Source organism: Protopterus annectens, chromosome 10.part0 (assembly GCF_019279795.1).
Source record: "Protopterus annectens isolate FY-2018-M chromosome 10.part0, PAN1.0, whole genome shotgun sequence".
Lineage (NCBI taxonomy): Eukaryota > Metazoa > Chordata > Ceratodontiformes > Protopteridae > Protopterus > Protopterus annectens.
This window is the reverse complement of record NC_056744.1, coordinates 692,007,786-692,034,682: the sequence shown is the minus strand read 5'-3', so window position 1 is coordinate 692,034,682 and position 26,897 is coordinate 692,007,786. Positions and strand designations below refer to the sequence as shown.

The window sequence follows — 26,897 nt, the reverse complement described above, 5'->3', positions numbered from 1 at the left end:
GTGCCGGTCGACCAACTCCTGTAATTTTCGTTTTCGAGTTTCAGAACCAAAGTCTTCAACTAAAAAGCGAAGTACCCCGTTGGGGAAACTTTTTCTTGCTTCTTACCAATGTCGGTAAAAGTTAATAATTGTATTACTTGTGGGAAGCAAATACCTCATAAGGATTTTCACTTGTACTGTATTCCTTGCCTAGGCCCTGACCACGACGTACCGTGCTGTCAATTCTATGCTTTATTTAATCAACGCACTATCCGTCGTCAGTACATTTTTGCTTCTAAATATTTTGGATCACGGTTTAATTATCCAGAAATGACGTCTGTTAGCAATCCGACTACCGGAATACCTAAAAAAACACAAAGAAAAAGACAGAGACAGGCCGTTGGGGTCCAAAACTGACAGTGATGCTTCTTCTAAGCCAGTCGCCAGTTTGCCGGTACTCAGGCACTTTCGCAGCCCCTGATACCCACTACTTCTGATTCGCAGGCCTCTACTGAGACCCATTCGGAGTCCGGTATACCGCGAGATGCTTCAGTTATACAATACGTGGATGTCTCTACGTTGGATGGGTACGGAGCCGCTGTGCAGGCACTGGCTTCTGAGGGTGTATTCAGGCTTACAGATTTGTATATTAAACCAACGCCATTGTCAATATTAAGGCCAAAATCTTGATCTATGTCTAAAAAACAGACGCCTAGGCCACATGTCCAGGCCCCTCTATGCCTAAAAAAACAAATTATCAAAATGGCTGAAGATTTAATTACTCTAATCAGGGGTAGCCAACCCCCCACCTTCAAGAGGCGTAGGGCTGAACCTGACTGTGAATCTTCTGAACAGGATTCTATTTCTTCTGACTCTTCTAATGAACAGGATTTGTCTATACTTACTTATGATGACTCTGATGCAGAGGATTCCATTCCTTCTGCTTCTCCTCATGAGGATTTTTCTTTTGGGGAAACTTTACATACCTTAAGGGAATATTTCCACTGGGAAAGTCAGGATTTTTCTGAATCCAAAAAGAGGCTTAGGGATTTTCTTCTTCTTCCTCCTCAGCATAGGCCTTTGGCTATACCTCCTGTACTAGACATTGTTGATGTGTTTTCAGAATCTAGTATGGCTCCTGATTCTCTGCCCTCCGGCTCCTTGTAAGCCAGACAGATACGACAGGGTTCCTGACTCCCACAAATTTCTTTTCAAAAATCTTTTTGCAGATCCTGAAACCATTTTTCAAGGCCCCAGTGGCATTAAGGCTTCTGCTAAAAATCCTACCCCTTCTGATAAAGATTCCAGGGCGCTGGATAGATGGGGTAAGGTGGTTTATACTTCTGCAACCTTGGCAATCATGGCTTTAAACTGTCAGTTCCATATGCTAAAATAGCAGCATATCATGAGACTGCTTAAACAGAAAATGATGATGATTTCTGACTGTGCGGAAAGTAAAGATTTGCAGGATTTATTGCATTCGGCTGAACAAGTTGGAAAACATACTTTGCAATGTGGTTTTGATTCTTTGGAGGCCTCTTGCAGGGCTGCTGTTACTAGTTCTGTGCTTAGAAGGCATGCTTGGCTTAAGGAGCAATCTCTGCCTGATCATGTTAAAGCAAAATTGTTGGATGCTCCTTTGCAGCAGGACCGTCTGTTTGGCAGTAAGGCTGAATAAGTTCTGAAAAAGATGGAAGATGAGGCTAAATCTATGCAGACTGTGAACGATTTCTTACAAGTACAACCTCCAAGATTTAGTAGGCACTGGCCTACTAAGAACTGGTCCTTTCCAGTTCCTTCCAGAGCCACTCAAGCCAGACCCAGACATGCCAAAAGCACCAAGTTTCAGTCCCAAGGGACTTTTAGAACTAAGCAATGGGGTGTCTCCTCTTCCAAATGTGGAAGCAACAAGACACCTCCCTATGGTAAACAGTCTCAATGACTTTCCTTTAGAATTACCAAGAACCTAACTTTTAGCTGCCCCTTTGGGGGGAAAACTGGCACTTCATGCAAAAAACTGGCAACTTATAACCCAGGACAAATGGGTTTTAAATATAGTGTCCCAGGGATGCAGATTTCATTTCCACACGTTGCCAACTCCAAGCGGATGGCCAGACCTGCCCCCAAATCAGGGGGCAGAGGCTCAGAAACAGGTACTTTCCCTCTTAAGCATGGGGGCTATTCAACTAGTACCAGAAGGGGAAAAGGGACAATGTTTCTATTCCAGACTTTTCCTGGTACCCAGAAAAGACAAATCATGGCGTCCAGTTCTGGACTTGTCTACTCTAAACACTTTCCAGGACATTCCAAAATTCAAGATGCTGACTCTTCACCAGTTACTTCCTATGCTAGGCAAAAATGCCTGGTTGGCAACTCTAGATCTAAAAGAGGCATACCTGCATATCCCAATCAGGGAGTCTTGCAGAAGATACCTCCGCTTCAAAGCAGGCTTTTCGTATTATCAGTTCTCTGCACTGCCCTTTGGCTTATCTACTGTGTCCAGGGTTTTTACAAAGTGCCTGGCTCCAGTAATTGCATTTTGCAGGCAAAGAAATATTCAAATCTATCCATTCCTGGACAATTGTCTAATTCAGGCAGAAAACCAGGCCATTCTTCTAAAACATCTGGCATTTGTAAAAAGGGTTCTAACTTGTGTAGGGTACACCATAAACTAAAAGAAATCACAACTAGTACCATCTCAAAAAATAACATTCCTGCGTGCAAGCTTGAATACAACTGCCCAGATGGCTTACCTTCTGCCAGAAAAGCAAATTCAGTTGATGACTTCAAACAGGTGGCCACATAAACCTTGCTATCAGCAAGACAAATACTGCAAGCCTTGGGGTTCATGGCCTCCTACATTCTTCAAATTCTATATGCAAGACTGCATATGAGGAAACTTCAGTGGTACTTAAAAAGTTTATGGAGCCAACATTCTCACTGCCTGGAAACAATGATTCCTATCGTACCTTGCCTGCAACTAGAGTTCCTTTGGTGGGTAGAGGCCTGCCACCAAAACAAGGGACTGACATTCACACCACCCCCTGCTGCCCAAATCCTAACTACAGACACATCAGACTATGCATGGGGGGCTCATCTAGCAGAGAAGTGCATTCAGGGCAAATGGAGCTCGAATCAAATGCACCTTCATATCAATCACAAAGAAATGCTAGCTGTACAGAAAGCACTGACAGCCTTCAAGGACTACCTTCAACCAGGGCAACTAGTGGTAAAGATGGACAACACCACAGTTATGTGGTACATAAACAAGCAGGGGGATACACATTCTTACCCCCTCTGCAGACAAACCATGGCATTGTGGAAAACTGCCTTGAGCTATCAAGGACAGCTACAAGCCCAATTCCTGCCAGGAAAGTTGAGTATATTGGCAGACTATCTAAGCAAAAATCTCATGAACCCACACAAATGGAAACTGGAACCACGGAATTTCAACATGTTGACACGCAAATGGGGGAGCCCAGACATAGATCTCTTTGCCTCACCCCAGAACTACCAGTTGGACAAATTTTGCACATGAACACCTCACAAAAAAGCCTGGAAAGTGGATGCTGTGCCCTTCAGCTGGGAAGACCCATCAGTCTGTGCTTTTCCCCCTCTGCCTTTGCTCTCCAAAGTTCTACTAAAAGTCAAATAGGACAAACCAAAGATGATTTTACTGGCTCCAGACTGGCCTCGCAAACACTGGTACCCACTCCTACTCAGTCTGTCACAACTTTCTCCATGGCACCTGCCTCAGACACCTTTCTTACTGTCTCAGCAGAACAACCAAATTCTGCACCCTCAGCAACCGACGCAGGACCCAAGACTTTGTTAATCAAGCCGACTGAGGGCAACCTGCCAGCAGATTACCCAAATGTAATGACTGCACCAGTGAATACACTCGACCATTTACATTTATGGTAAATGTACACAACTGTGCTTTTTAGGAGCTTGATGTGAAAGATGCAAGGACTGCCCACCCCCACCCCTCCTTGTGTGTATACTCCCTTGCACATACATTCTGAAGTCTACCTCAAAAGTAAGGCATGTCCTCAGCCTGTAAGCTGTATGCCTTACAACACTGTCACTCTTCTATCTAGTAGAAGCTAGTATATGCCTCGAAAATGAGGCATGCCCTCAATCTGTGTGCTGTATGCCTTACACCTCTGTTGCTCTTCTCTCTCTCTTTTTCTGGTAGAAGCTAATACTGCATCAGATCAAGCTGCCTTCTTCACCCCGGGTTGGGCAAGTCAAGTACTGCAAAATCACATTTTAAGATAAAATTATGCAGTGATACTTCAGAGTTCATGACCTAGACCCATAAGGGGTTTATTCTAAAAGTTATATCCCAGAATGGTACTGCCAATACTAGAAGTTTAAATTTAATTTAGTGAACATCCCACATTCCTGTATCAGATTTGCAGAATGTGACAGTGCAAAAATGGGAAAAAGTGGTTGAGGATGGGTGGATTTGTGGCACCTGATCTCATGAACAGCCCCACTGCCTGACACTCCTTTTCCTGAATTCATGTTTAGCAGTCATTGCTCAGAATCACACCCATCTTCCAGATTCATGTATCCTTCCATCCTACTTCCCAAACTCAGTGAACAGTGTGACTGTAAGTGGTAGTATGAGGAATATGTACTAAGCCTGTAGTTGTTGTATGGCAGGGTATTTCTTCTACTCTGAGGTACATTGTTCTCAGAGTTAGTATGTTTAAGTTGCAGGGATGCGAGAGGGTGCAGAGCAAAGTAGTCCACTTAAATATTCTAGTGGTATTACAGCCCATTTCATAATTCACTGTATTTCATTCTAAATTGGTGTTTTCTTTTTGTAAGTTGTGAGGCTTGCAGTTATGGGTCTCTCACTTATGATAAGGAGACCCCCTAGTCCTCTCTCTGTCTCTGTCTGTCTCTTATGTAACCAACTGGTTTCAGTGTTTATTTCAGGAATGCGTTCACTGATTACATCTGTACAACATCTACTTGGCCATTAATATATAACATCAGATAGCACTGCAGTCTGCGCATCTTTTGAGAGGGCTTCTTCTATTTTCTTGGATTTTGACATACTGTGCGAAATTCTACTGAGTTGATACCCATTGCAGAAGATTCCCTTTCTGAAGTAAAGTGTAACAGATAGGTGAATACTCACAGTATCGGTGGGCCTTTTGAGAGGCTCCTGTGCAGTGTATGCTTCTTTACCTAATCTGCCTCCTCTGTTCCTTGATGTCTCTTATGGTCATAAACTATTAAAGCTGATGAAAACAAAAAAACAAACAGAAAGCACTTATGCATGGAGCCTTTATTTATAAAAATAAAACAGTAAAAATTAGTACTTTCATCCACTGACTAATAGACTTGCTCAGATAAATTCAACAGAAAATGAATGGATTATATAAATACCCTACTTAGCCATGTGATACTACCAGTTAAATATTAGACATAATATGAGCAGTTCAGGAATGCTAATGAAAAAAAATATATATGTATACAGTATTAACGGACACAAGTACTATTGCATATATGAACAGATCGCCATATAAAATTAAAATTAAAAACAATGTATATAACACTACCTTTCAAACACCCTCATTTTAAGTAAACTACTGACACTGACAATATTAAGTCCAGGAAACACAGAAGCATTAAGGTAAACCTGCCACCACAGTTCTCTTTGTTCGAGAATTGTAGTCCAAGGACCACCTCTCGGGCTATGTTCAACTTGATGTTCTTCGTGTTTCACTTGCAGTCATCACATTTGGGTTATCTGCCTGCAGGTAGCCCTCAGCTGGCCTGAATATCAGAGTCTTAGGATTTCTGCGTCGGATGCTGTCGCTTCTTCCATGACATCAGGTCGTCAGGGGTATAAAACATGCAGTCGACGTCATTACATCAGTCTTTCTTGCCGTGTGTTACCCGAAGCAGAAGCAGTTCGCAAGTGCCATTCGGCCAACTCCTGAAATTTTCGTTTTCGAGTTTCAGACGTGAAGTCTTCAGAAAGATCTCTGTTAGGGATCCTTTTTTTCTTGCTTTAAATGATGTCAGAAAAAATGAATAATTGTCTTGCCTGTGGAAAGCAAATACCTCAGAGATTTTCATTCTTACTGCATCACCTGTTTAGGCCCAGACGACAACATCCCTCGCTGTCAGTTTTGTGCCTTGTTCAATGCCTGAACTAGTCGGGCTATTTTTGTAGCTAAATACCTTTGTTCTCTATCTCCGTACTACGAAATGGCTATGTTAAGCCATTCAGCTATCGATCTTCCGAAAAAACGTAAGGATAAAGACAGAGACAGATCGCATAGGTCCAAAACTGCTGCTGACGCTTCTGTTAAGCTAGTCACCAGTCCGCCGGTACTCAGTGAGGTGCTTTCGCAGCCCCTGATGCCCGTTTCTACAGATTTGCAGGCCTCTGCTAAGACCCATTTGAAGTCCGGTATGCCGCAAGATGCTTCTTCGACTATGGAACCTGCGGATGTCTCTACCTTGGATGGGTCCGGAGCCGCTGTGCAGGTACCGCTTCTGAGGGTGCATTCAGGCCTACAGATTTTCATATTAAACCGACGACTTTGTTTCAAGCTAAAAATACCGAATTCCTCCGGCCTAAAGCTCACACTACGCCTAGAAAACCGATGACCAAAGCGCATTCTCAGGCCCACATGCCTCAAAAACAAATTATTAGAATGGCTGAAGACCTTATTACCTTAATTAGAGGAAGCCAGACTCCCCCCTCTGAGACCTAGTACTGATTTTCTTTCTTATTCTTCTGATCAGGAATCTGAAATCACTATTCCTTCTGACTACCAGGATTTATCCTAATTTACTTATGAGGATTCTGATGCAGAGGATTCCATTCCCTCTGCTTCCCCTCCATATGATTTTTCTTTTGGTGAAACCTTGCATACCCTTAGGGAACATTTCCACTGGGAAAGCTAGGAATATTCACAGTCCAAATGAGACTTAGGGAATTCTTAAACCTGCCTCAGCACAGACCTCTAACTATCCCTCCTGTTCTGGAGATTGTAGATGTTTTCCTGGAATCCAGCCTTACCCAAGACACTTTGCCTCCAGCTCCCAAGAAACCAGACCGGTACTATAGAGTACCTGACTCACAAATTCCTCTTCAAGAATCCTACTGTGGATCCAGAGACCATTTCCCAAGGACCAAAAAGCATTAAGGCTACTACTGCCAAGAATCCTACCCCTTCTGACAGGCATTCTAGGGCTTCAGACAGATGGGATAAGAAGATGTATATTTCTAGTACTCTGGCCATTAGGGCTTTAAATTGCCAGTTTCATATGTTAAAGTATCAGCAACATATTATGGGACTACTTAAACAGAAAATGATGTTGATTCCTGACTGCTGAACTCAAAGATTTACAAGAGTTAATGCATTCTGCTGACCAAGTTGGTAAATATACTTTGCAATGTGGATGTCCTTCAAGGATGCATCTGCAGTCCTAACAAATGGGTTGTCCTGTCGTCAGGCAGCCCTTCGGTCGGCCGGATTCCAAAGTCTGGGTCTGAGTCTGGCCTCGGCTGGTGTCGCACTTCACCCGACGTCATAGCTGCAGTTATTCGGGTATAAAGGCATCAGCCGACGCCATTTTCCTCAGTCTTTCTTGCCGCGTGGCGCCCGAAGCAGAAGCTGTTCGCAAGTGCCGGTCGGTCAGAACCAGAGATTACTACTACCGAATACTACTTCGAAGACTTCTAAAAAGCTAAGTACCCCGTTGGGGACTCTTTCTTGCCTCAGCCGATGTCAGAAAAAGTGAATAACTGTTTAACTTGTGGGAAACAAATACCTCATAAAGATTTCCACTCTTACTGCTTACCTTGTTTAGGCCCAGACCACGACGTAGCAGCTTGTCTAGCCTGTGCTTCTTTTAACCGACGGACGCTTAGACGTCGGTCGGAATTTGCTGAGCAGTTTTTCGGCTCTGATTTTGCTTATATTATGCCGTCTGATCCTCCGACTTCACAAATATCCAAAAAACGCAAGGAAAAGGACCGACACTCGCGGTCCGCGTTTTCGGCCGAAACCGCGGTTAAGCCAACCGCGAGTGTCTCTGTTTTGGCTGAAACCGAGCAAGCGGTTCTTCCTTCAGCCGAAAGCATGCCTTCTACCGAGGCTCCTTCTAACCTCGTGGAATCGGCTTCTGAAATCCAACCTGCTGTTGCGATTTCTCAGGAATTATCTGACACTATTCCCTTGGATACTTCTACTCCTGCACGTGGAGCTGCTAGGCCTCCTGCAGCCATGTCCATTAAGGCCTTTGCCAGGGCTAAAGCAGCTAAAGCTACCAAAACTGTGCCTGCTAGGACCCCCTCTCACAGGCCCAGTTCCAGTTCCCAAGTGCTTTCTTTGGCAGAGGATCTTATTTCTTGGGATCCCAACCTCATCCAGACAGGGCCTCTCATCCACCTCCAGAGAAGAGGCCTAGAGTAGAGCCCCCTGAGCCAGTGTCCACAGATGATTCCTCTGATGATTCAGATAATACAGACCCTCCAGAGGCTCCTTATTCCCCTTACGAAGACTCTGATGCTGAAGAGTCCATCCCTTCTGCCTCTCCACCTGAGGAATTTTCCTTTGGGGAAACCTTGCATGCCATGAGGGAACAATTTCAGTGGCAGGGCCAGGATTTTTCAGACTCCAGGAAAAGGCTTAGAACCTTTTTGCATTTACCACAACATAGGCCTTTAGCTATACCTCCAGTTCTGTCTGTTGTAAATAATGCATTTAATGATGCTTGTACTGCTCCTGATTCTTTACCTCCGGCCCCTGCTAAGCCCGATAGGTTCTACAGGGTCCCGGACACACATCACCATTTATACAAGGCTCCTTTTGCAGATCCTGAAACTATCTCCCAGGGACCTAAGGCTGTAGCATCTACCTCTGCTAAAAACCCCCTCCCCTCTGAAAGGGAATCCAGGTCCTTAGAGAGAGATGGGGTAAAAAAGTTTACACTTCTGCTACTTTGTCAGCTAGGGCTTTGAACTGTCAATTTCATATGATACAATATCAAGAATATATGCTAGACCAGTTAACTAAAAAACTGTCCTCTGATGAGCCATTTGATAAGAAGTATGTTCAGGAAATGGTACATAACATTCAGCAAGTTAGTAACCATTCTTTGAAATGTGGCTATGATGCACTGGAGGCTTCCTTTAGATCAGCCATGACTGGCACCATTATCAGAAGGCATGCATGGTTGAAAGAGCAGGCCTTACCGGACCATGTCAAATCAAAACTATTAGATGCTCCCATGGACAAGGCCAGTTTATTTGGTTCTCCTGCGCAACAAGTACTTAAGAAGATGGAGGAGAAGGCAAAATCTGTACAAACAGTGAAAGATTTCTTACAGGTCCAACCTCCAAGGTTTAGCAGGAATTGGCCCTCCAAAAATTGGTCCTTTCCAGACTCCTCTAAAGCACAGAGAGGCAGGAATAGGCGGTCAAGAGGCAGAAACCAATCCAGGGGTGCCTACAGGGGACGCCAGTGGCAGGGTAATAACCAGCGAGGCACAGACACAGCCACCACCACTGCAACAGGACAATCACAGTGACTTGGCTCTGGCACCGCCTACCAGGGAACAGCTAGAAGCACCCTTAGGTGGAAGGCTAGATAGCTTTATTTTCAAAGAACTGGCATTATATCACAAGGGACAAGTGGATTTTGCAAACTATAGACCAAGGTTACAGGTTTCATTTCCATACTCTACCAGGAAAAAGAGGAATGCCAAACCTACCACCAAATCAAAAGGCAGAAGCTCTAAAACAAATATCTCAATTATTAAGGATGAGAGCTGTGGAAAAGGTACCATCTATGGAACAAGGAAAGGGATTTTACTCAAGACTCTTCCTAGTACCAAGAAAAGAGAGCAAATGGAGGCCTATTCTCGACCTGTCCGCTTTAAACACATTCCTCATTGTTCCAAAATTCAAAATGCTGACTCTACAGCAGCTCCTTCCCATGCTGGGCAAGGAGTCTTGGCTGGTAACTCTAGATCTCAAGGAGGCATACCTGCACGTCCCCATATGACCAATTTGCAGAAGATACCTCAGATTTCTTGCAGGATCAGAGCATTATCAATTCTCAGCATTGCCCTTTGGCTTATCTACTGCGCCCAGAGTGTTCACAAAATGCCTGGCATCAGTAATTGCTCATTGCAGGCTTCAGGGAATCCAAATTTACCCCTACCTGAACGACTGCCTGATACAAGCGGACAACATAAACAAGCTAGCAGAAGACCTACAAAAAGTCATTTACCTGCTACAAGCCCTGGGATATACAGTCAATATAAAAAAATCATGGCTGATACCATCCCAAAGAATAACCTTTTTGGGTGCAGAGCTGGACACACCAAAGCAAATGGCATTCCTAACCGTAGAAAAACAAGAGCAACTACCTCTCTACTTCTTGGCATTAACAAAGCAGAACCATCTAACAGCAAGAAAAGTACTGCAAGCCCTGGGCTTCATGGCATCCTGCATAATATTGGTACCTCATGCCAGACTGCATATGAGAAAGCTACAGTGGTACCTAAAAAATTTATGGTCTCAACACAAGCACAGCCTAGAAACCAAAATTCCAATAATCCCATGTCTGAAGCAAGAGTTCCTATGGTGGGCTCAGGCCTGCCAATCAAACACAGGATTGCCCTTCTACAGCATTCAACCAAGCCAAACCATCACGACGGACGCCTCAGACCTCGGTTGGGGGGCCCATATGCTGGACAAGTGCATACAAGGCTTATGGACTCAAGACCAGCTGCGTCTGCACATAAATCTAAAGGAAATGCTGGCAGTAAAATTAGCAATCCAGACATTCAGACCATTTCTCCGAGAAGGTCAGTTGATGATAAGGACAGACAACGCCAAGTGATGTGGTACATCAACAAACAGGGAGGCACACATTCATACCGTCTATGCCGGATGGCACTGGACCTATGGAATGTGGCTCTGAGCTACAACATTCAGTTACAAGCAATTTTTGTACCAGGAAAAGAAAACATCCTAGCAGACATATTAAGCAGGACTACCACAGATGCCCACGAATGGATGCTGCATCCGGACATCTTCAAAGCCTTTACAAGAAAATGGGGACTCCCAGAAATAGACTTATTTGCATCCCCTCGGAATCACCAGCTAAAGAAATTCTGCACAAGGACGTACCACCCACTTGCTTGGAAGGTGGACTCCCTATCTTTCAGTTGGAAAAACCTGACAGCATATGCATTCCCACCACTTCCTTTGATGCACAAGGTGCTATTGAAGATCAAAGAGGACCGTCCACGGATCATTCTGATAGCTCCAGACTGGCCAAGGCAACACTGGTACCCATTGCTAAGGAGCATGTCTCGGGAACAAATATGGACACTACCCCTGGTTCCATTACTGTTAACACAGAACAACTACAACATCCTGCATCCAAACCTGAAAAAACTGCAGCTGACTGCCTGGAACATTGCATAAGATCAATTAACCCAAATTTATCACAAAGGGTTAAAGACATCATCCTGGAGGCTCGCAGACCCTCAACAAGAAAAAAATATGCAGCAAAATGGAAAAGATATCACATTTGGAGTACTGCAAAGGGGGAAGATGTCTCACTGGTAAACATAGCCAACATCCTGGAATATTTGGCGGAGCTTTTCCACTCAGGCCTGTCCTACTCTTCCATCAAGATACATGCATCAGCTATTTCAGCAGAATACAGCTTGGATCCTCCTGTCTTCTCACACCCTCTGCTCAGGCAGTTTCTGAGGGGAATTAAAAATGTAAAACCTCCAAGGAAACCACCATTGCCAGCATGGGACTTGAACTTTGTGCTAGAAAAATTGACACTTCCTCCTTTCGAACCAGCAGCAACAGCAGAGTTGCAATACTTATCATGGAAGACTGCTTTCCTGCTGGCAATCACTTCAGCAAGAAGGGTTTCAGAACTACAGGCATTAATGGCAGTGCAACCCTTCCTGATCTTCCATCAAGATAGAGTGTCCATGAGAACAAATCCTACATTTATGCCTAAGGTGGTATCCAGAGTATCTCTAAATCAGGCTATTCACCTACCTACATTCTTCCCCAACCCACAGAACAGGGGAGAAAGACTGTTGCATACCTTGGATGTACATAGACAGTTACGCTACTACCTGGACAGGACAAAGGTCAATAGGAAAACTGACCAGCTACTGGTAGCATATGCAACAGGAAGGGAAGGAAAAGCAATTTCAAAACATACAATCTCCAAGTGGATAGGAAATTGCATTAGATTTTGTTACTCTTACCATGGAAAGAACACTCCAGAGAACATCAGGCCTCACTCTACAAGGGCTACAGCCACTACCACAGCTTTCTTACGAGGAGTGGCGATCAAGGACATTATAGAGGCTGCTACTTGGACCTCCGTGCATACATTTGCCAAGCATTATAATTTACCTTTATACTCTAGATCCCGAGCAGGTTTTGCCTCTGCTGTTTTGCAAGGGATCCTAACTACACCATAATCTTTCCTTTTACCTCCTCCCCTAGTTTGGCTATGGTATTCTACCCATTTGTTAGGACTGCAGATGCATCCTTGAAGGACATAGTACAGTTTTGTACCTACCATAAATGTAGATGTCCGATAGGAATGCATCTGCAGTCAGGATTACCCACCCGCCTTCCCCTCTGTGGTACTCCTAGGGTATTTGCCCATCTTATAGCTAGCTGGGGGGGGTCTATTATGGTGTATTTGTTTGTGTATATGTACATACATGCTTATTTTTTGAGTTTGCTCTCTATCATTTGGAAACATTGGCATTTATCCAAATTTAGCCTTCCAAGAGGGCACCTGGCATCTGGGGCAAGAAACACTGAGGAAAATGGCGTTGGCTGATGCCTTTATACCCGAATAACTGCAGCTATGACGTCGGGTGAAGTGCGACACCAGCCGAGGCCAGACCCAGACTTTGGAATCCGGCTGACCGAAGGGCTGCCTGACGACAGGACAACCCATTTGTTAGGACTGCAGATGCATTCCTGTCGGACATCTACATTTATGGTTGGTACAAAACTGTACTTTTTGATGCTTTAGAAGCATCTTGCAGGGCTGTTGTCACTGGGTCTGTACTTAGAAGGCATGCTTGGCTTAAGGAACAAAACTTGCTAGATTGTTAAGGCTAAATTAATGGATGCACCCTTAAACCAAGACTGCCTTTTTGGCAGCAAAGTGGAAGACGCCCTCAAAAGAATAGAGGAAAAAGCTAAATCTGTGCAAACTGTTAAAGATTTCTTAAAAGTACAGCCACCTAGATTCAGTAGGCACTGGCCTTCAAAGAACTGGTCCGTTCCAGTCCTCCTCAGTTCAAACCCAGGAGCAGCAGACCACCAAGACTTCAGTCTCAGGCTATGCACAGAGCGAAGCAGTGGGGGGCTCCCACTTCCAAAGCAGGGAGTAGTAAGCCACCCCCCCATGGAAAAACTGCACAATGATTTATCCTTAACTCTTCCAAGCCTTGCTCAACTACTTGCACCTTTAGGAGGAAAGCTCGCCCTGCATGCAAAAAACGGAATTAATTACCCAAGACAAATGGGTTTTAAACAGTTTCCCTAGGATACCGATTCCACTTCCACTCTCTCCCACCCCCAAGTGGATGGCCAGACCTCCATCCAAACCAGTGGGCGGAGGCCCAAAAACAAGATGTTCTTCGTGTTTCGCTGTTGCAGACATTACATTTGGGTTATCTGCTTGCAGGTAGCCCTCAGCCGGCCTGCTTATCAAAGTCTTGGGTCCTGCGTCGGTTGCTGTCTCTTCTTCCATGACGTTAGGTAGTCAGGGGTATAAAGCATGCAGCTACGCCATTACATCAGTCTTTCTTGCTGTGCGATGCCCGAAGCAGAAGTTTCAGAACCGAAGTCTTCAAAAACGCTAAGTACTCCGTTGGGGATCCTTTTTCTTGCTCTAAACAGATGTCAGTAAAAGTTAACAATTGTATTTCTTGTGGAAAGCAAATACCTCATAAAGATTTTCATTCATACTGCATTCCTTGCTTAGGTCCAGACCACAATTTCCCTCGCTGTCAGTTTTGTGCCTTATTCAATCCTCGTACTATTCGTAGTCTGTTCATTTTCGCATCTATTTTGGTACTCTGTTCAGTTATCTAGAAATGGCTTCGGTAAGCCATCCGACTACCAACATTCTGACAAAACATAAAGATAAAGACAGAGACAGACCGCATAGGTCCAAAGCTGCTGACGATGTTTCCGTTAAGCCAGTCGCCAGTTCGCCGGTACTCAGTGATGCGCTTTCGCAGCCCATTATACCCGCTACTTCAGATTCGCAGGCCTCTACTGAGACCTGCGGATCTGTCTACCTTGGATGGGTCCAGAGCTGCTGTGCAGGCACCGGCTTCTGAGGGTGTATTCAGGCCTACTGACTTGCTTATTAAACCAATGCCATCTTCTTCTTCAAGGCCTAAGACTCTATCCACGCCTAGAAAACCGACGTCCAAACTGCATGGTCAGGCCCATATGCCTAAAAAACAAATGATAAGAATGGCTGAAGACCTTATTACTCTAATTCGGGGAAGCCACCCTTCTCCTAAGAGATGTAGAACTGATTTTCCTTCTGATCAGGTTTCTGAAATTTCTTTTTCTTCTGATGACCAGGATTTGCCCTTATCTACTTATGAGGATTGTGATGCAGAGGACTCCATTCCCTCTGCTTCCCCTCCAGAAGATTTCTCTTTTGGTGAAACTTTGCACACTCTTAGGGAGCATTTCCACTGGGAAAGCCAGGATTACTCTGACTCCATAAAGAGGCTTAGAGAATTCTTACTCCTGCCTCAACACAGGCCTTTAGCTATTCCCCCCTGGACATTGTAGATGATGCCTTCTTGGAATCTAGCCTGGCCCCAGACACCTTACCTCCAGCTCCCAGGAAACCTGATAGGTATTAGAGTACCTGATTCTCACAAGTTCCTCTTTAAGAATCCTACTGCGGACCCAGAGACCATTTCACAGGGACCCAAAGGCATTAAGGCTACTACTGCCAAAAATCCTACCCCCTCTGATAGAAATTCCAGGGCCCTGGACAGATGGGGTAAGAAGGTATACACTTCTGCTACTTTGGCCATTAGGGCCTTAAACTGCCAGTTTCATATGTTAAAGTACCAGCAGCATATTATAGGGTTACTTAAACAGAAACTGATGTTGATTCCTGACTGTGCTGAAAATAAAGAATTACAGGATTTAATGCATTCTCCTGAACAAGTTGGTAAACATACTTTGCAATGTGGTTTTGACTCCTTTGAGGCATCTTGTAGGGCTGCTGTTACTTGGCTTAAGGAGCAAACTCTGCCAGATCATGTTAAAGCCAAATTACTGGATGCTCCCTTAAACCAAGACCGCCTGTTTGGCAAAAAAGCAGAAGTTCTTAAAAAGGTGGAGGAAAAAGCTAAATCTATGCAAACTGTTAAAGATTTCGTGCAAGTACAGCCTCCCAGATTTAGTAGGCATTGACCTTCTAAGAATTGGTCTTTTCCTGTCTCTTCCAGGCCTTCTTGGTCCAAATCCAGGAACAGCAGACCACCTAGGCCAACAGTCTCAAGGTACTCACAGGCCTAAGCAGTGGGGGGACTCCCTCTTCCAAAGCTGGAAGTAGTAAGACCACCCCCCCTATGGTAAACTGTCTCAATGACTTGACCTTAAACCTTCCAAGCCCTGCTCAACTGACCGCACATTTTGGGGGAAAGATCGCCCTGCATGCAAAAAACTGGGAACTCATTACCCAAGACAAATGGGTTTTAAAATATAGTCTTCCAAGGATACATATTCCACTTCCACACCTTACCCAACCCCAAAAGGTTGGCCAGACCTATCCCCAAATCAGTGGGCAGAGGCTCAACAGCAGGTTCTCTCCCTTCTAAGTATCAGGGCTATTCAGCCTGTCCCAGCAGAAGAATGGAGACAAGGTTTTTACTCCAGCCTTTTCCTGGTACCCAGAAAAGACAACTCCCGGCATCCTGTCCTTGACCTATCTATCCTAAAAACCTTTTTGGTAATTCCAAAATTCAAAATGCTAACTCTTCATTAGCTGCTTCCTATGCTGGGCAAAAATGCCTGGTTGGCAACATTGGATTTAAAGGAAGGCTTACCTGCACATCCCAATAGGGAATTCTTGCAGAAAATACCTACGCTTCAGAGCAGGCTATATGCACTATCAGTTCTCTGCACTGCCCTTTGGCTTATCTACTGCGCCCAAGGTATTCACAAAATGCCTAGCTCCAGTCATTGCATTTTGCAGGCAAAGAAATATTCAAATATACCCATACCTGGATGATTGTCTAATTCAGGCAGAAAGCCAAGACATACTATTAAATCATCTGGCATTTGTAAAGAAACTGCTAACCTCACTGGGGTACACCATAAACGAAAAGAAATCTCATGTAGTAACCTGCCAACAAATTGTATTCCTGGGAGCAAGCTTGAACACAACTTCCCAGATGGGCCTACCTCACGCCAGAGAAGCAAGTTTATCTGACAGCCTACTTCAAATTACTGGCCACAAAGACCCAGTTAACTGCAAGGAAATACTGCAAGCTCTGGGGTTCATGGCCTCTTGCATCCTACTAATTCCATATGCAAGACTGCATTTGAGGAAACTACAATGGTATCTAAAAAGCCTATGGTGTCAACATTCTTAGGACCTGCAGTCAGTGATTCCCATCATCCCTTGTATAAAGACAGAATTCCTTTGGTGGGCAGAGACCTGCTACCTCAACAAGGGACTGCCATTCACTCTACCCCCTGCCGCCCAAACCCTAACAGACGCATCAGACTATGCATGGGGGGCTCACTTGGCAGGGCAGTACATTCAGGGCAAATGGAACCCAAGTCAAATGCACCTGCATATCAATCAAAAAGAAATGTTAGCTGTACAGAATGCTCTGACAGCCTTCAAGAACCACATCCTTCCAGGACAGTTATTGGTAAAAACAGACAACACCACTGTTATGTGGTACATAAGCAAGCAGGGGGGAACCCACTCATATTCCCTCTGCAGACTAGCCGTGGCTCTGTGAAACACAGTCTTTGAGCTACCTAGTGCACCTACAGGCTCATTTCCTGCCAGGCAAGCTAAATTCACTGGCAGACGACCTAAGCAGAAATCTCATGGACCCACATGAGTGGAAACTGGAATCAAAGATAGTCAACATGTTGAGAAACAAATGGGGGAGCCCAAAGATAGACCTGTTTGCCTCCCCTCAGAACTACCAATTGGACAAATTCTGCACAAGGACTCCCTACAGATAAGCTTGGAAAGAGGATGCCCTGTCCTTCACCTGGGAAAACCTCTCAGTTTATGCCTTTCCCCCTCTGCCTCTCCTCTCCAAAGTTCTATTAAAGATCAAACAGGACAAACCAAGGACAATACTCATTGCACCAGACTGGCCACGCCAACACTGGTACCCCCTCTTGCGCAGTGTGTCACTGCTGGAACCATGGCACTTGCCTCAGGCCCCTTCCCTGCTGTCCCAGCAGGAGGGCCTGGTTCTGCCCCCCCCTCCCCACAGCTTCAAACCTTGAACCTTGCAGCCTGGCTTAATTACCTGAGCTCTCCATTGCCATCCCTCAGAAGCAAGTGCTGGATGTCATTCTGGAGGCAAGGAGGCCTAGTACTAGAAAATCCTATGCTGAAAAGTGGAAAAGATTCTGTTCCTGGAGCCAAACTCTGGGGATGGGCACAACAGTGCCCAGTTTACCGCATATTTTTCAATACTTAAGAGATGCTTCACAAGGGCCTTTCCTTCTCTTCTATTAAAATTCATGCCTCTGTCATTTCAGCACAATATAATACAGAGCCACCCCTCTTCTTTCACCCACTGCTGAAGCAATTCCTCAGAGGGGTCAAAAATGTAAGACCACCCAGGAGAGCCACTACTCCAGCCTGAGACCTTAACTTTGTATTGGAAAAGCTCACTCTACCTCCCTTTGAGCCAGCTGCAACTGTAGAGTTGAAATTCCTTGGAAAACAGCCTTCCTTCTAGCCATCACCTCAGCAAGAAGAGTGTCTGAATTACTGGCCCTCAAGGCAGTGGAGCCCTTCATCTTCCATGCAGACAGGATGTCCCTCATGACCAGTCCCTTCTTTATGCCCAAGGTGGTATCCAGTGTGGCCCTTAATCAGTCCATTCATTTGCCAACCTTCTTTTCTAATCCACAGAACAAAGAAAAATGAATATTGCACTCTTTGGACGTGCACAGACAACTTAGATTTTATTTGGACAGGACTAAGCCTCTCAAAAACTGAACAGCTGCTAGTTGCTTTTGGTGCAGGGGCAGAGGGGAAGGCCATTTCAAAGAAAACCATTTCTAAATGAATAGGCCATTGCATTCATTTCTGCTATAAGCACCATGGAAAACCTACCCCACAGGGGATAAGATCACATTCCACCAGGGCTGCATCTACTTCAACAGCCTTTCTCAGAGGTGTCCCTGCCAGGGACATCCTAGAAGCTGCTACCTGGAGTTCTGTTCATACCTTCACCAAGCATTACCACTTACCTATTTTTTCTAAGTACAGAGCTGGTTTTGCCACTGCAGTCTTGCAGGACCTAATAGCTGGCCCTAATGCTCTCGAATTGCCTCCTCCCTTCCTTAGCTTTGGGAATCTACGCAAATGTAATGACTGCAACAGTGAAACACGAAGAACATAGTACAGTTGTGTACACTTACCATAAATGTAGATGTTCGAGTGTATTCCCTGTTGCAGTCCTGGTTACCCTCCCTCTAGCCCCCTGACTTCTATTTGCTATACCTCTCTTCTTGTTTACTGTATTTAAGCTTTCTGGTGTATTTGCTTATAATTGGAGGTGTAAGCTTGTATACAATTGCTTCCCATTATGGGGGGCACCTGACATCTGGGGTAAGAAAAACTGATGTAAAGGCGTCGGCTGCATGCTTTACATCCCTGACTACCTGACGTCATGGAAGAAGAGACAGCAACTGACACAGGACCCACAACGTTGATAATCAGGAGGCCGGCTGAGGGCTACCTGCAAGCAGATAACCCAAATGTAATGACTGCAACAGTGAATACACTTGAACCTCTACATGTATGGTAAGTGTACACACCTGTACTTTCTCTCTCTCCTTAGCATCAAGGCTATTCAACCTGTCCCAGCAGAACAAAGGGGACAAGGTTTCTGTTCAAGGCTGTTCCTGGTTCCCAGAAAAGAAAACTCCTGGCGTCCTATCCTGGACCTGTCTATCCCCCCAATACCTTTTTGGTGGCTCCAAAATTCAAAATGCTAACTCCTCAACAGCTTCTTATGCTAGCCAAGGATGCCTGGCTGGCAGCCCTAGACTTAAAAGAAGCTTATTTGCACATCCCAATAAGGGAGTCTTGCAGGAAATACCAATGCTTTGGGGCAGGCTCCATGCACTATCAGTTCTCTGCACTTCCCTTTGGCTTATCTACTGCACCCAGGGTATTCACAAAGTGCCCAGCTCCAGCCATTGCATTTTACAGGCAGAGAAATATTCAGATTTTCCCATATTTGGACGATTGCCTGATTCAGGCAGATAGTCAGGATTTGCTGTTACAGCACCTGGCATTTGCAAAGAGACTTCTAACTTCACTGGGGTACACCATCAACGAGAAGAAATCATACCTAGTACCCTGCTAACAGATTATATTCCTGGGAGCAAGCTTGAACACAACTTCCTAGATGTCGTTCCTCACTCCAGAGAAACAAGTTTGACAACCTACTTCAACCTACTGGCCACACAAACCCAGCTATCTGCAAGGAAAATCCTGCAAGCCCTGGGGTTCATGGCCTCTTGCATTCTGTTAATTCCATATATAAGACTGCATATGAGGAAACTTCAATGTTATCTAAAAAGTCTATGGTATCAGCATTCTCAGGACCTGGAAACAATGATTCCTATCATCCCTTGCCTAAGGGCAGAGTTCCTTTGGTGGGCAGAGGCCTGCAACCACAACAAGGGACTCCCTTTCACTCTACCCCCTACTGCCCAAACCCTAACAACAGATTCATCAGACTATGCATGGGGGGCTCACATGGCAGGGCAGTGCATTCAGGGCAAATGGAACCCAATACAGATGCACCTGCATATCAGTCAAAAAGAAATGTTAGCTGTACATAATGCTCTAACAGCCTTCAAAGACCTTATTCTTCCAGGACAACTATTGGTAAAGACAGACACCACAGTTATGGGGTACATAAACAAGCAGGGGGGAGCTCATTCCTACCCACTCTGCAGACTAGCCATGGCTCTGTTACACAGCCTTGATCAACCAAGTGAACCTAAAAGCTCAACTCCTGCCAGGCAAACTAAGTTCACTGGCAGATGACTGAGCAGAAATCTCATGGACCCACACAAATGGAAACTAGAACCCAAAATATTCAAGTTCTTGAGGAATAAATGGGGGACTCCAGAGGTAGTGCTGTTTGCCTCCCCTCAGAACCACCAATTGAAAAAGTACTGCACCAGAACTCCCCACTGCCAAGCTTTGAAAGTGGATGCCCTGTCCTTTACCTGGGAAGACCCCTCAGTTTATGCCTTCCCCCCTCTGCCTCTCCTCTCAAAGGTCCTGCTAAAGATCAAACGGGACAAGCCAAGGACAATTCTGATTGCACCGGACTGGCCACGCCAGCACTGGTACCCCCTTTTGCACAGTCTGACAGTGCTACAACCATGGCACTTGCCTCAGACTCCTGTCCTGCTGTCCCAGAAGGCGGGCCAGATTCTGCACCCTCTGCTTCAAACCCTGAACCTTGCAGCCTAGCTAATCCCCTGAGCTCACCTCTAGCAACCCTCAGTAAGCAGGTGCTGGATGTCATTCTTGAGGCAAGGAGGCCTAGTACTAGAAATTCCTATTCAGACAAGTGGAAAAGATACTGTTCCTGGAGCCAGTCTCAAGGGGGTGGGCACAACGGTGCCCAGCTTATCTCATTTTATAGATTATTTAACAAAAATGCTCCACAAGGGCCTATCTTTCTCGTCAATTAAGATTCATGCCTGAGCCATGTCAGCACATTGCAATACTGAGCCACCCCTCTTCTCTCATCCGTTGCTAAAACAATTCCTTAGATAGGCCAAAAATTTAAGACCCCCAGGAGAGCTCCCACTCCAGCCTGGGACCTAAACTTTGTGTTGGAGAAACTTACTCTCCCCCCCTTTTGAACCAGCTGCTACAGCAGAGTTGAAATTTCTTTCTTGGAAAACAGCTTTACTTCTAGTCATCACTTCTGCAAGAAGAGTGTCAGAACTACAGGCCCTTAAGGCAGTGGAACCCTTCATTATCTTCCATGCGGACAGGGTTTCCCTCAGGACTAATCCATCATTTATACCCAAGGTAGTATCTAGTGTGGCTCTGAACCAGTCCATTCATTTGCCTACCTTTTTCCCTAATCCTCAGAATAAAGGGGAAAGGATATTGCATTCCCTGGATGTGCACAGTCAGCTTAGATTCTATCCGGACAGGACTAAACCTCTCAGAATATCTGACCAACTGCTAATCAGCTTTGCTGCAGGAGCCGGGGGGGGTGGGCCATTTCAAAGCAAACCATTTCCAAATGGATAGCACATTGCATCCATTTCTGCTACAATCACCATGGAAAACCTACCCTACAGGGGATAAGAACACATTCAACCAGGGCTGCGTCTACCTCTACTGCTTTTCTCAGAGGAGTCCCTACCAGGGACATCCTGGAAGCTGCAACCTGGAGTTCTGTGCATACTTTCACCGAACAGTACCACTTGCTTATCTTTTCTAAATCCAGAGCTGGGTTTGCCACAGCAGTCTTACAGGGCCTCATTGCTAGCCCCAATGCTCCTTAAATGCCTCCACCCTTCCTTAGCTGTGGAAATCAACCCAAATGTGATGACTGCAACAGTGAAACATGAAGAACATAGTACAGTTGTATACACTTACCATAAATGTAGATATTCAGGTGTATTTACTGTTGCAGTCCTGGTTACCCTCCCTCCAGCCCCCTGACGTCTCTTTACTTTTATCTATCTTTTTTGTTTGGCATACTTTATATCATGTGTATCTGCTTTTTGCTGGGGGTGTTCCATACCATGTAATTGCTCCCTATTGTGAGGGCACCTGACATCTGGGGCAAGAAAAACTGATGTAATGGCGTTGGCTGCATGTTTTATACCCCTGACGACCTGACGTCATGAAAGAAGCGAAAGCATCCAAAGCAGAAATCCCAAGACTGGTATTTAGGCCAGCTGAGGGCTACCTGCAGGCAGATAACCCAAATGTGATGACTGCAACAGTGAATACACTCGAACATCTACATTTATGGTAAGTGTACACAACTGTACTTTCTAAGATAGAAAAGCCGAATCTATGATCTTTATAACTACAAAGGTGTTTATATAATGCATTGGTTGACTTTGGTTTACTAATGTCGTACATATGTTCATAAATGCGTTTTAATTTGCACTCTGTTTTGTCTACATTGAATGCAAACATCTATATAAACAATGCCTCTCATATGGCAGTTACAGTGCCCGCCAGTTTTGATTGTTATATCTTTGACTTTAACACCATCACCTGTACAAATGCCCCACATTTAGACATTTTACCTGGGTCATCCTTTTTATTGATAGCAGTGACAGTTTTGGGGGCGCTTTTGCCACTACTTTTTGTACTGATAGTGATAAAATCTGCCAGTTTTTAAAACTAATAGAAGCTATTTTGCCGTCCAGTAAGGAAGTTTGAGAAACTGGGTGCAAGTCCAGAAATTGCATACAAGTGTGGCCATAGCCTTAAAAAAATTTGTGAAGGTATTTCTATCAATAAAAAGAATGCCCCAGATAAATGTGTAAATGTGGGGCATTCTGTGCTTTCTGTTCATTTGTTTTCATCTCTTATGGTCATTCCAGGCTGTACATTAAATCTCTTGTCTAAGCAAGCACTAAATATGAATGATGAATGGATGTATGTTTGCATCCTTGTCTGTTTTCTGCAGGAAGAACCCACTTCAGGTGAGAGTCAAGAGCTGTTGACTGTTGGGGCACCCGTGCTGTAAAACCTAAGAATATGAATGAGTGTAGGCCAAAAGGGCATATCCTTGAAGGTGTATTGGATATCTGAAAAGGCACATGAGTATAAAATATGGAGCTATCATGTGCTAACAGCTGTAAAAATTACTTTAGAAAGGAACTGACAAGGTGAACATATCATCTGTTTTTTTCCCCTGTACTGTAGTGTGCAATTGTAACACAAAAGATATGCCATTTCAATGTCCATTCAGCCATGTGACTTCTTCACTTGTATGTTTTATAGCATCTCTCTGCTGAGGAGCTTGCCAGAAGAAGAGTCGAAGAGGAGCAGTATAGACCTGCAAAATCATCTAGAGCTCCAAGACAGATAAAAAGGTATAGGAGTAACATTCTGCTGCACAAGGTTTAAAATCCGTATTGATATTGATTTGCATGCATGTAAGAGTTGTAGCAAACTGATCGTAACTGTGCATTTCTTTGAAGTCGGTCTTATTTATGCACAGACCATTCTGCCGAATTTTACAAATTTCCCCTGATGTTACCTTGGAGGATATTATATTAAGTGTGTGTGGTGTGGGTGTTGGACTTGCTCTGCACTTCATCAAGAGCAGACAGGTATTTTTTTTTAATTTGTGGAATTTGGCACCACTTCATCTAGACCTGCTGAGTACTTTTTTTTTTCATTTGTGGAATATGATGGACTGGTCTTTTGATGAAATGGGTGTCAAAGTATATCAAGTTACAAGGAATTTGATACATAGTATGAGAAAATGACTTGTCTCATTTTAATTTTGCTCCTTATTTCCATTGGCAACCGAACCATGTTTTGAGTACATTAAACAACATTGAACTCAGATCAACTGTTCATGTTTTTTTTTTTCCTAAGGGTAAGGAAGGAAGACCAGTCAATAAACAGACACTGTCAAAATGGCTTGCACACTATATTTATTGCTGTTACTCTACTTATGGAAAACCTGTCTCAAGAAATATAAATGTCCATTCTACCATAGCTGCTGCATCCACCAGAGCAATTTTAAAGGGAAAGGGAGGGTAAGTACACACTCCATTTTAGAAACAGCAACTTGGGCTTCAGTTCATATTTTTTTCTGTACACTATTACTTGGATGTGGCACTTAGGCCCAGGGTATGATTTCCTTCTGTCTTCCTGCAGAATCTGATATCCTACAACATTTTTATTTCAGCCATCCATTGCTCCTGTGCTTTGAGAGTAATTCAACAGATGGGGATTGCAACAAGGAATAGTACGATGAACATAGTACGTTTGTAGATAAACGTACCATAAATACAGGGGTTCAAGTACATTCACTGTTAGTCCATCTTCCCTCCCTCCTTCCTTTTCTTGTTAGTTAGGTCTTATCTTCCCTCTCACCTCATACCAGGCCTGCCTTTCTCCTTGATGTTGCCATAACTCCTGAAGAGGGAAACTGGGACCTCTGGGGTGAATCTTATAATCAGGAGGATGCCGTCTTCTGATCTGCTCTGATAATGCTCTGATACTGGGTACAAGCTCCTGGCATAACTAGCGCAAGAAAGATATAAAAATTGCATCAGTCAATGTTGACATACTTACATTACAGTGGAAGGGAATCAGCCAAAGCCACCTGGGATGGTACGGCTGTGGAAGTCAGGCCAGCTGGTGGTCTACCTGCAGGCAGGATATCCCACAGAGTAGGACTCCGACAATGAATATTCCAAAACATCTACATTTATGTTAACTTCTTATATAACTGTACGTTTTTTACCTGTAGTTTATAGCAGAAGCATATCATTTCATTTTTCTCACTTTTAGTAGTGACATTGGGGTTACTGAGTCCTTTACTGACAACTTTCCTAGTCCTGGACATAGGCACTTATAGGCTGATTAATTACCAATCACCTACATTAAAAAATATCCTCTCAAAATAAAAATTGCTGCTGTTTATTTTTACAGTGTTTAGTTATGATTTCATGCTTCTTTTTTGACCGACAAACTCCTAGCTTAAGCACATATATAAAAACAGTAAAAGAAGTTCCCTGTCACCCATTGCCAATATTCACAGATATGTACACTGGCAGATGTCCATCCTTGATTATCTTAATACCTGCATTTCAAAAAAGTTCCTTCTTTGTTTGTACCACAGTTTCCACTAAACTAGAGAAATTGTTCGTAATTTGACTTTTCCACCCATCTATATTGTTTAGACATAGGTGCTGCTCATTTAGAACAGAGTTGCAGTAGTCCTTACTTTTAGGCTTAATCTCTAGGTGTCTTTGTGCATCTAACCTGACTCATAGAGCTCAGGGTCCACCTTCCTTGGCATAGCACATACCCAGTCCTTAGTTCATCCGTATGATACATTACCAAGCAGGTTGCCACTTACGCCATCTCAGAGGTTTCTTGCCACAGTTTGTCACAAGTACCTCAAATTCTTACAGCAAGATCAGCATGCATCTTACTAAACCATATGACTGGCTGTCTTTGGAGCCCAGAATGCAGATGTGACCCTGTTGGAATACCTATTCTTTCCCATTTGCTTTACTGTTGTTTGATACTATTATTCTTGTTTTCTTTAAATAACCCGATGTCTTGGCCAAAAAAAGGATAGATTTGCTTGTGGTAGACAGATTCTTCACAAAGGTCATCAGTCACTGTTTTTTTTTTGTTTAGAAGTGGACTTTGATGGCCCTGACGTTTGATATCTGCCAGAGATTCATCTTAAAATCCTTTGCAGTTGCTTGCTTTCCCTACAGGACTAACTCATATCGAAGAAGCTTGAGAACGTAGCTCATTCCTGTGTGGCAAATGGACTTAATCTTCCTCCAAACTTCCCCAAAAGAGTTCGGGAAAAGTGAATGTGGAAAAGGATGCGAGAAACGGGACAGCAGTGACCAATGCCCCTCATCAGTCTAGGTGCTATTTCTGGTGAGGTGGTGCTTTCCCAGCCCCTGGACTAAACATGTACTCATCATCATCATCAGTTCTCTTTTTCCCGTTTTCTACATGGGCTTGGGGTGTTGTCAGCTGTCCATATCTGTCTTGATTCACTGCCACTCTTCTACCTTCTTTAACAGTCATGACCAATTGTCACAGATCTTCCTTTACACAGTCCACCCATCTGTTTACTGGGTGCCTTCATTTCCTCTTACATGCTTCCTGTATATCCCAAATCTTTTACATATTGTCTTCTGCTTTCCTGCACATGTGCTCAAAGCACCATAATCTTTTCTCTCTGACCTTGCACTTCTGCTCTGATGTCTTCATTTCTTCTGTCCCTCAGTGTACATCCAACTACCCATGTCAGGTATTTTATCTCAATCACCTCTAGCTTTCTGAACAGCTCTGCTTTCACTGTCCAGATTTCTGTACCATACAGCAGCACCAGTCTCACCACTTTTGTACACATTTTTTTCATCTTTCTTGGCATCCTTCTGTCAGACTTCCCTTTTCTTCAACCATCCTCCCAGGTACCTGAAGCTGTTAACCTCTTCCACAGTTTTCCTTTTGCCTCCATTTTGAGCTTCTTTTGATTTCCCCAATTTGTTGCCATTGCAGCTGTGTAAATTATCATTTTCATCCTGTATGCTTTTAGTTTTGCATTCCATTTCCCTACCCATTGCTGGAGCTCTTGTTCAGTCAGCCTGTAATGCCACATTGTCAGCATATAGTAACTTTGTCAGTCTCTCCCCTCTGACCTGTTTGCTAATGTAGTCCATCACCAGTATGAACATCAGTGGGCTCATAGTCTGTTAGCCAAAACACTATTGAGACCTTGTACAGCTTGCAGTAATTCTACTAATGTTTCTGGGACTTTAAACTATCACAGGGCTGCCCCGTTAACTTTTGTGGGACCTTGTCATATGCTTTCTCCAAGTCTGGTAATGCCCA

The 26,897-nt window shown here is 44.2% G+C and overlaps 1 protein-coding gene across 1 annotated transcript in view; it reads left to right on the top strand.

Moving 5' to 3' along the window:
* LOC122814191 (histone H2A deubiquitinase MYSM1-like) overlaps nt 1-26,897 on the top strand; it is a gene marked incomplete in the record, with an annotated part of 897,734 nt that overhangs the window by 755,900 nt on the left and 114,937 nt on the right. The window contains 1 exon segment of the mRNA XM_044086797.1: nt 23,295-23,386. Within this exon segment, the coding sequence (XP_043942732.1) occupies nt 23,295-23,386 (92 nt within the window).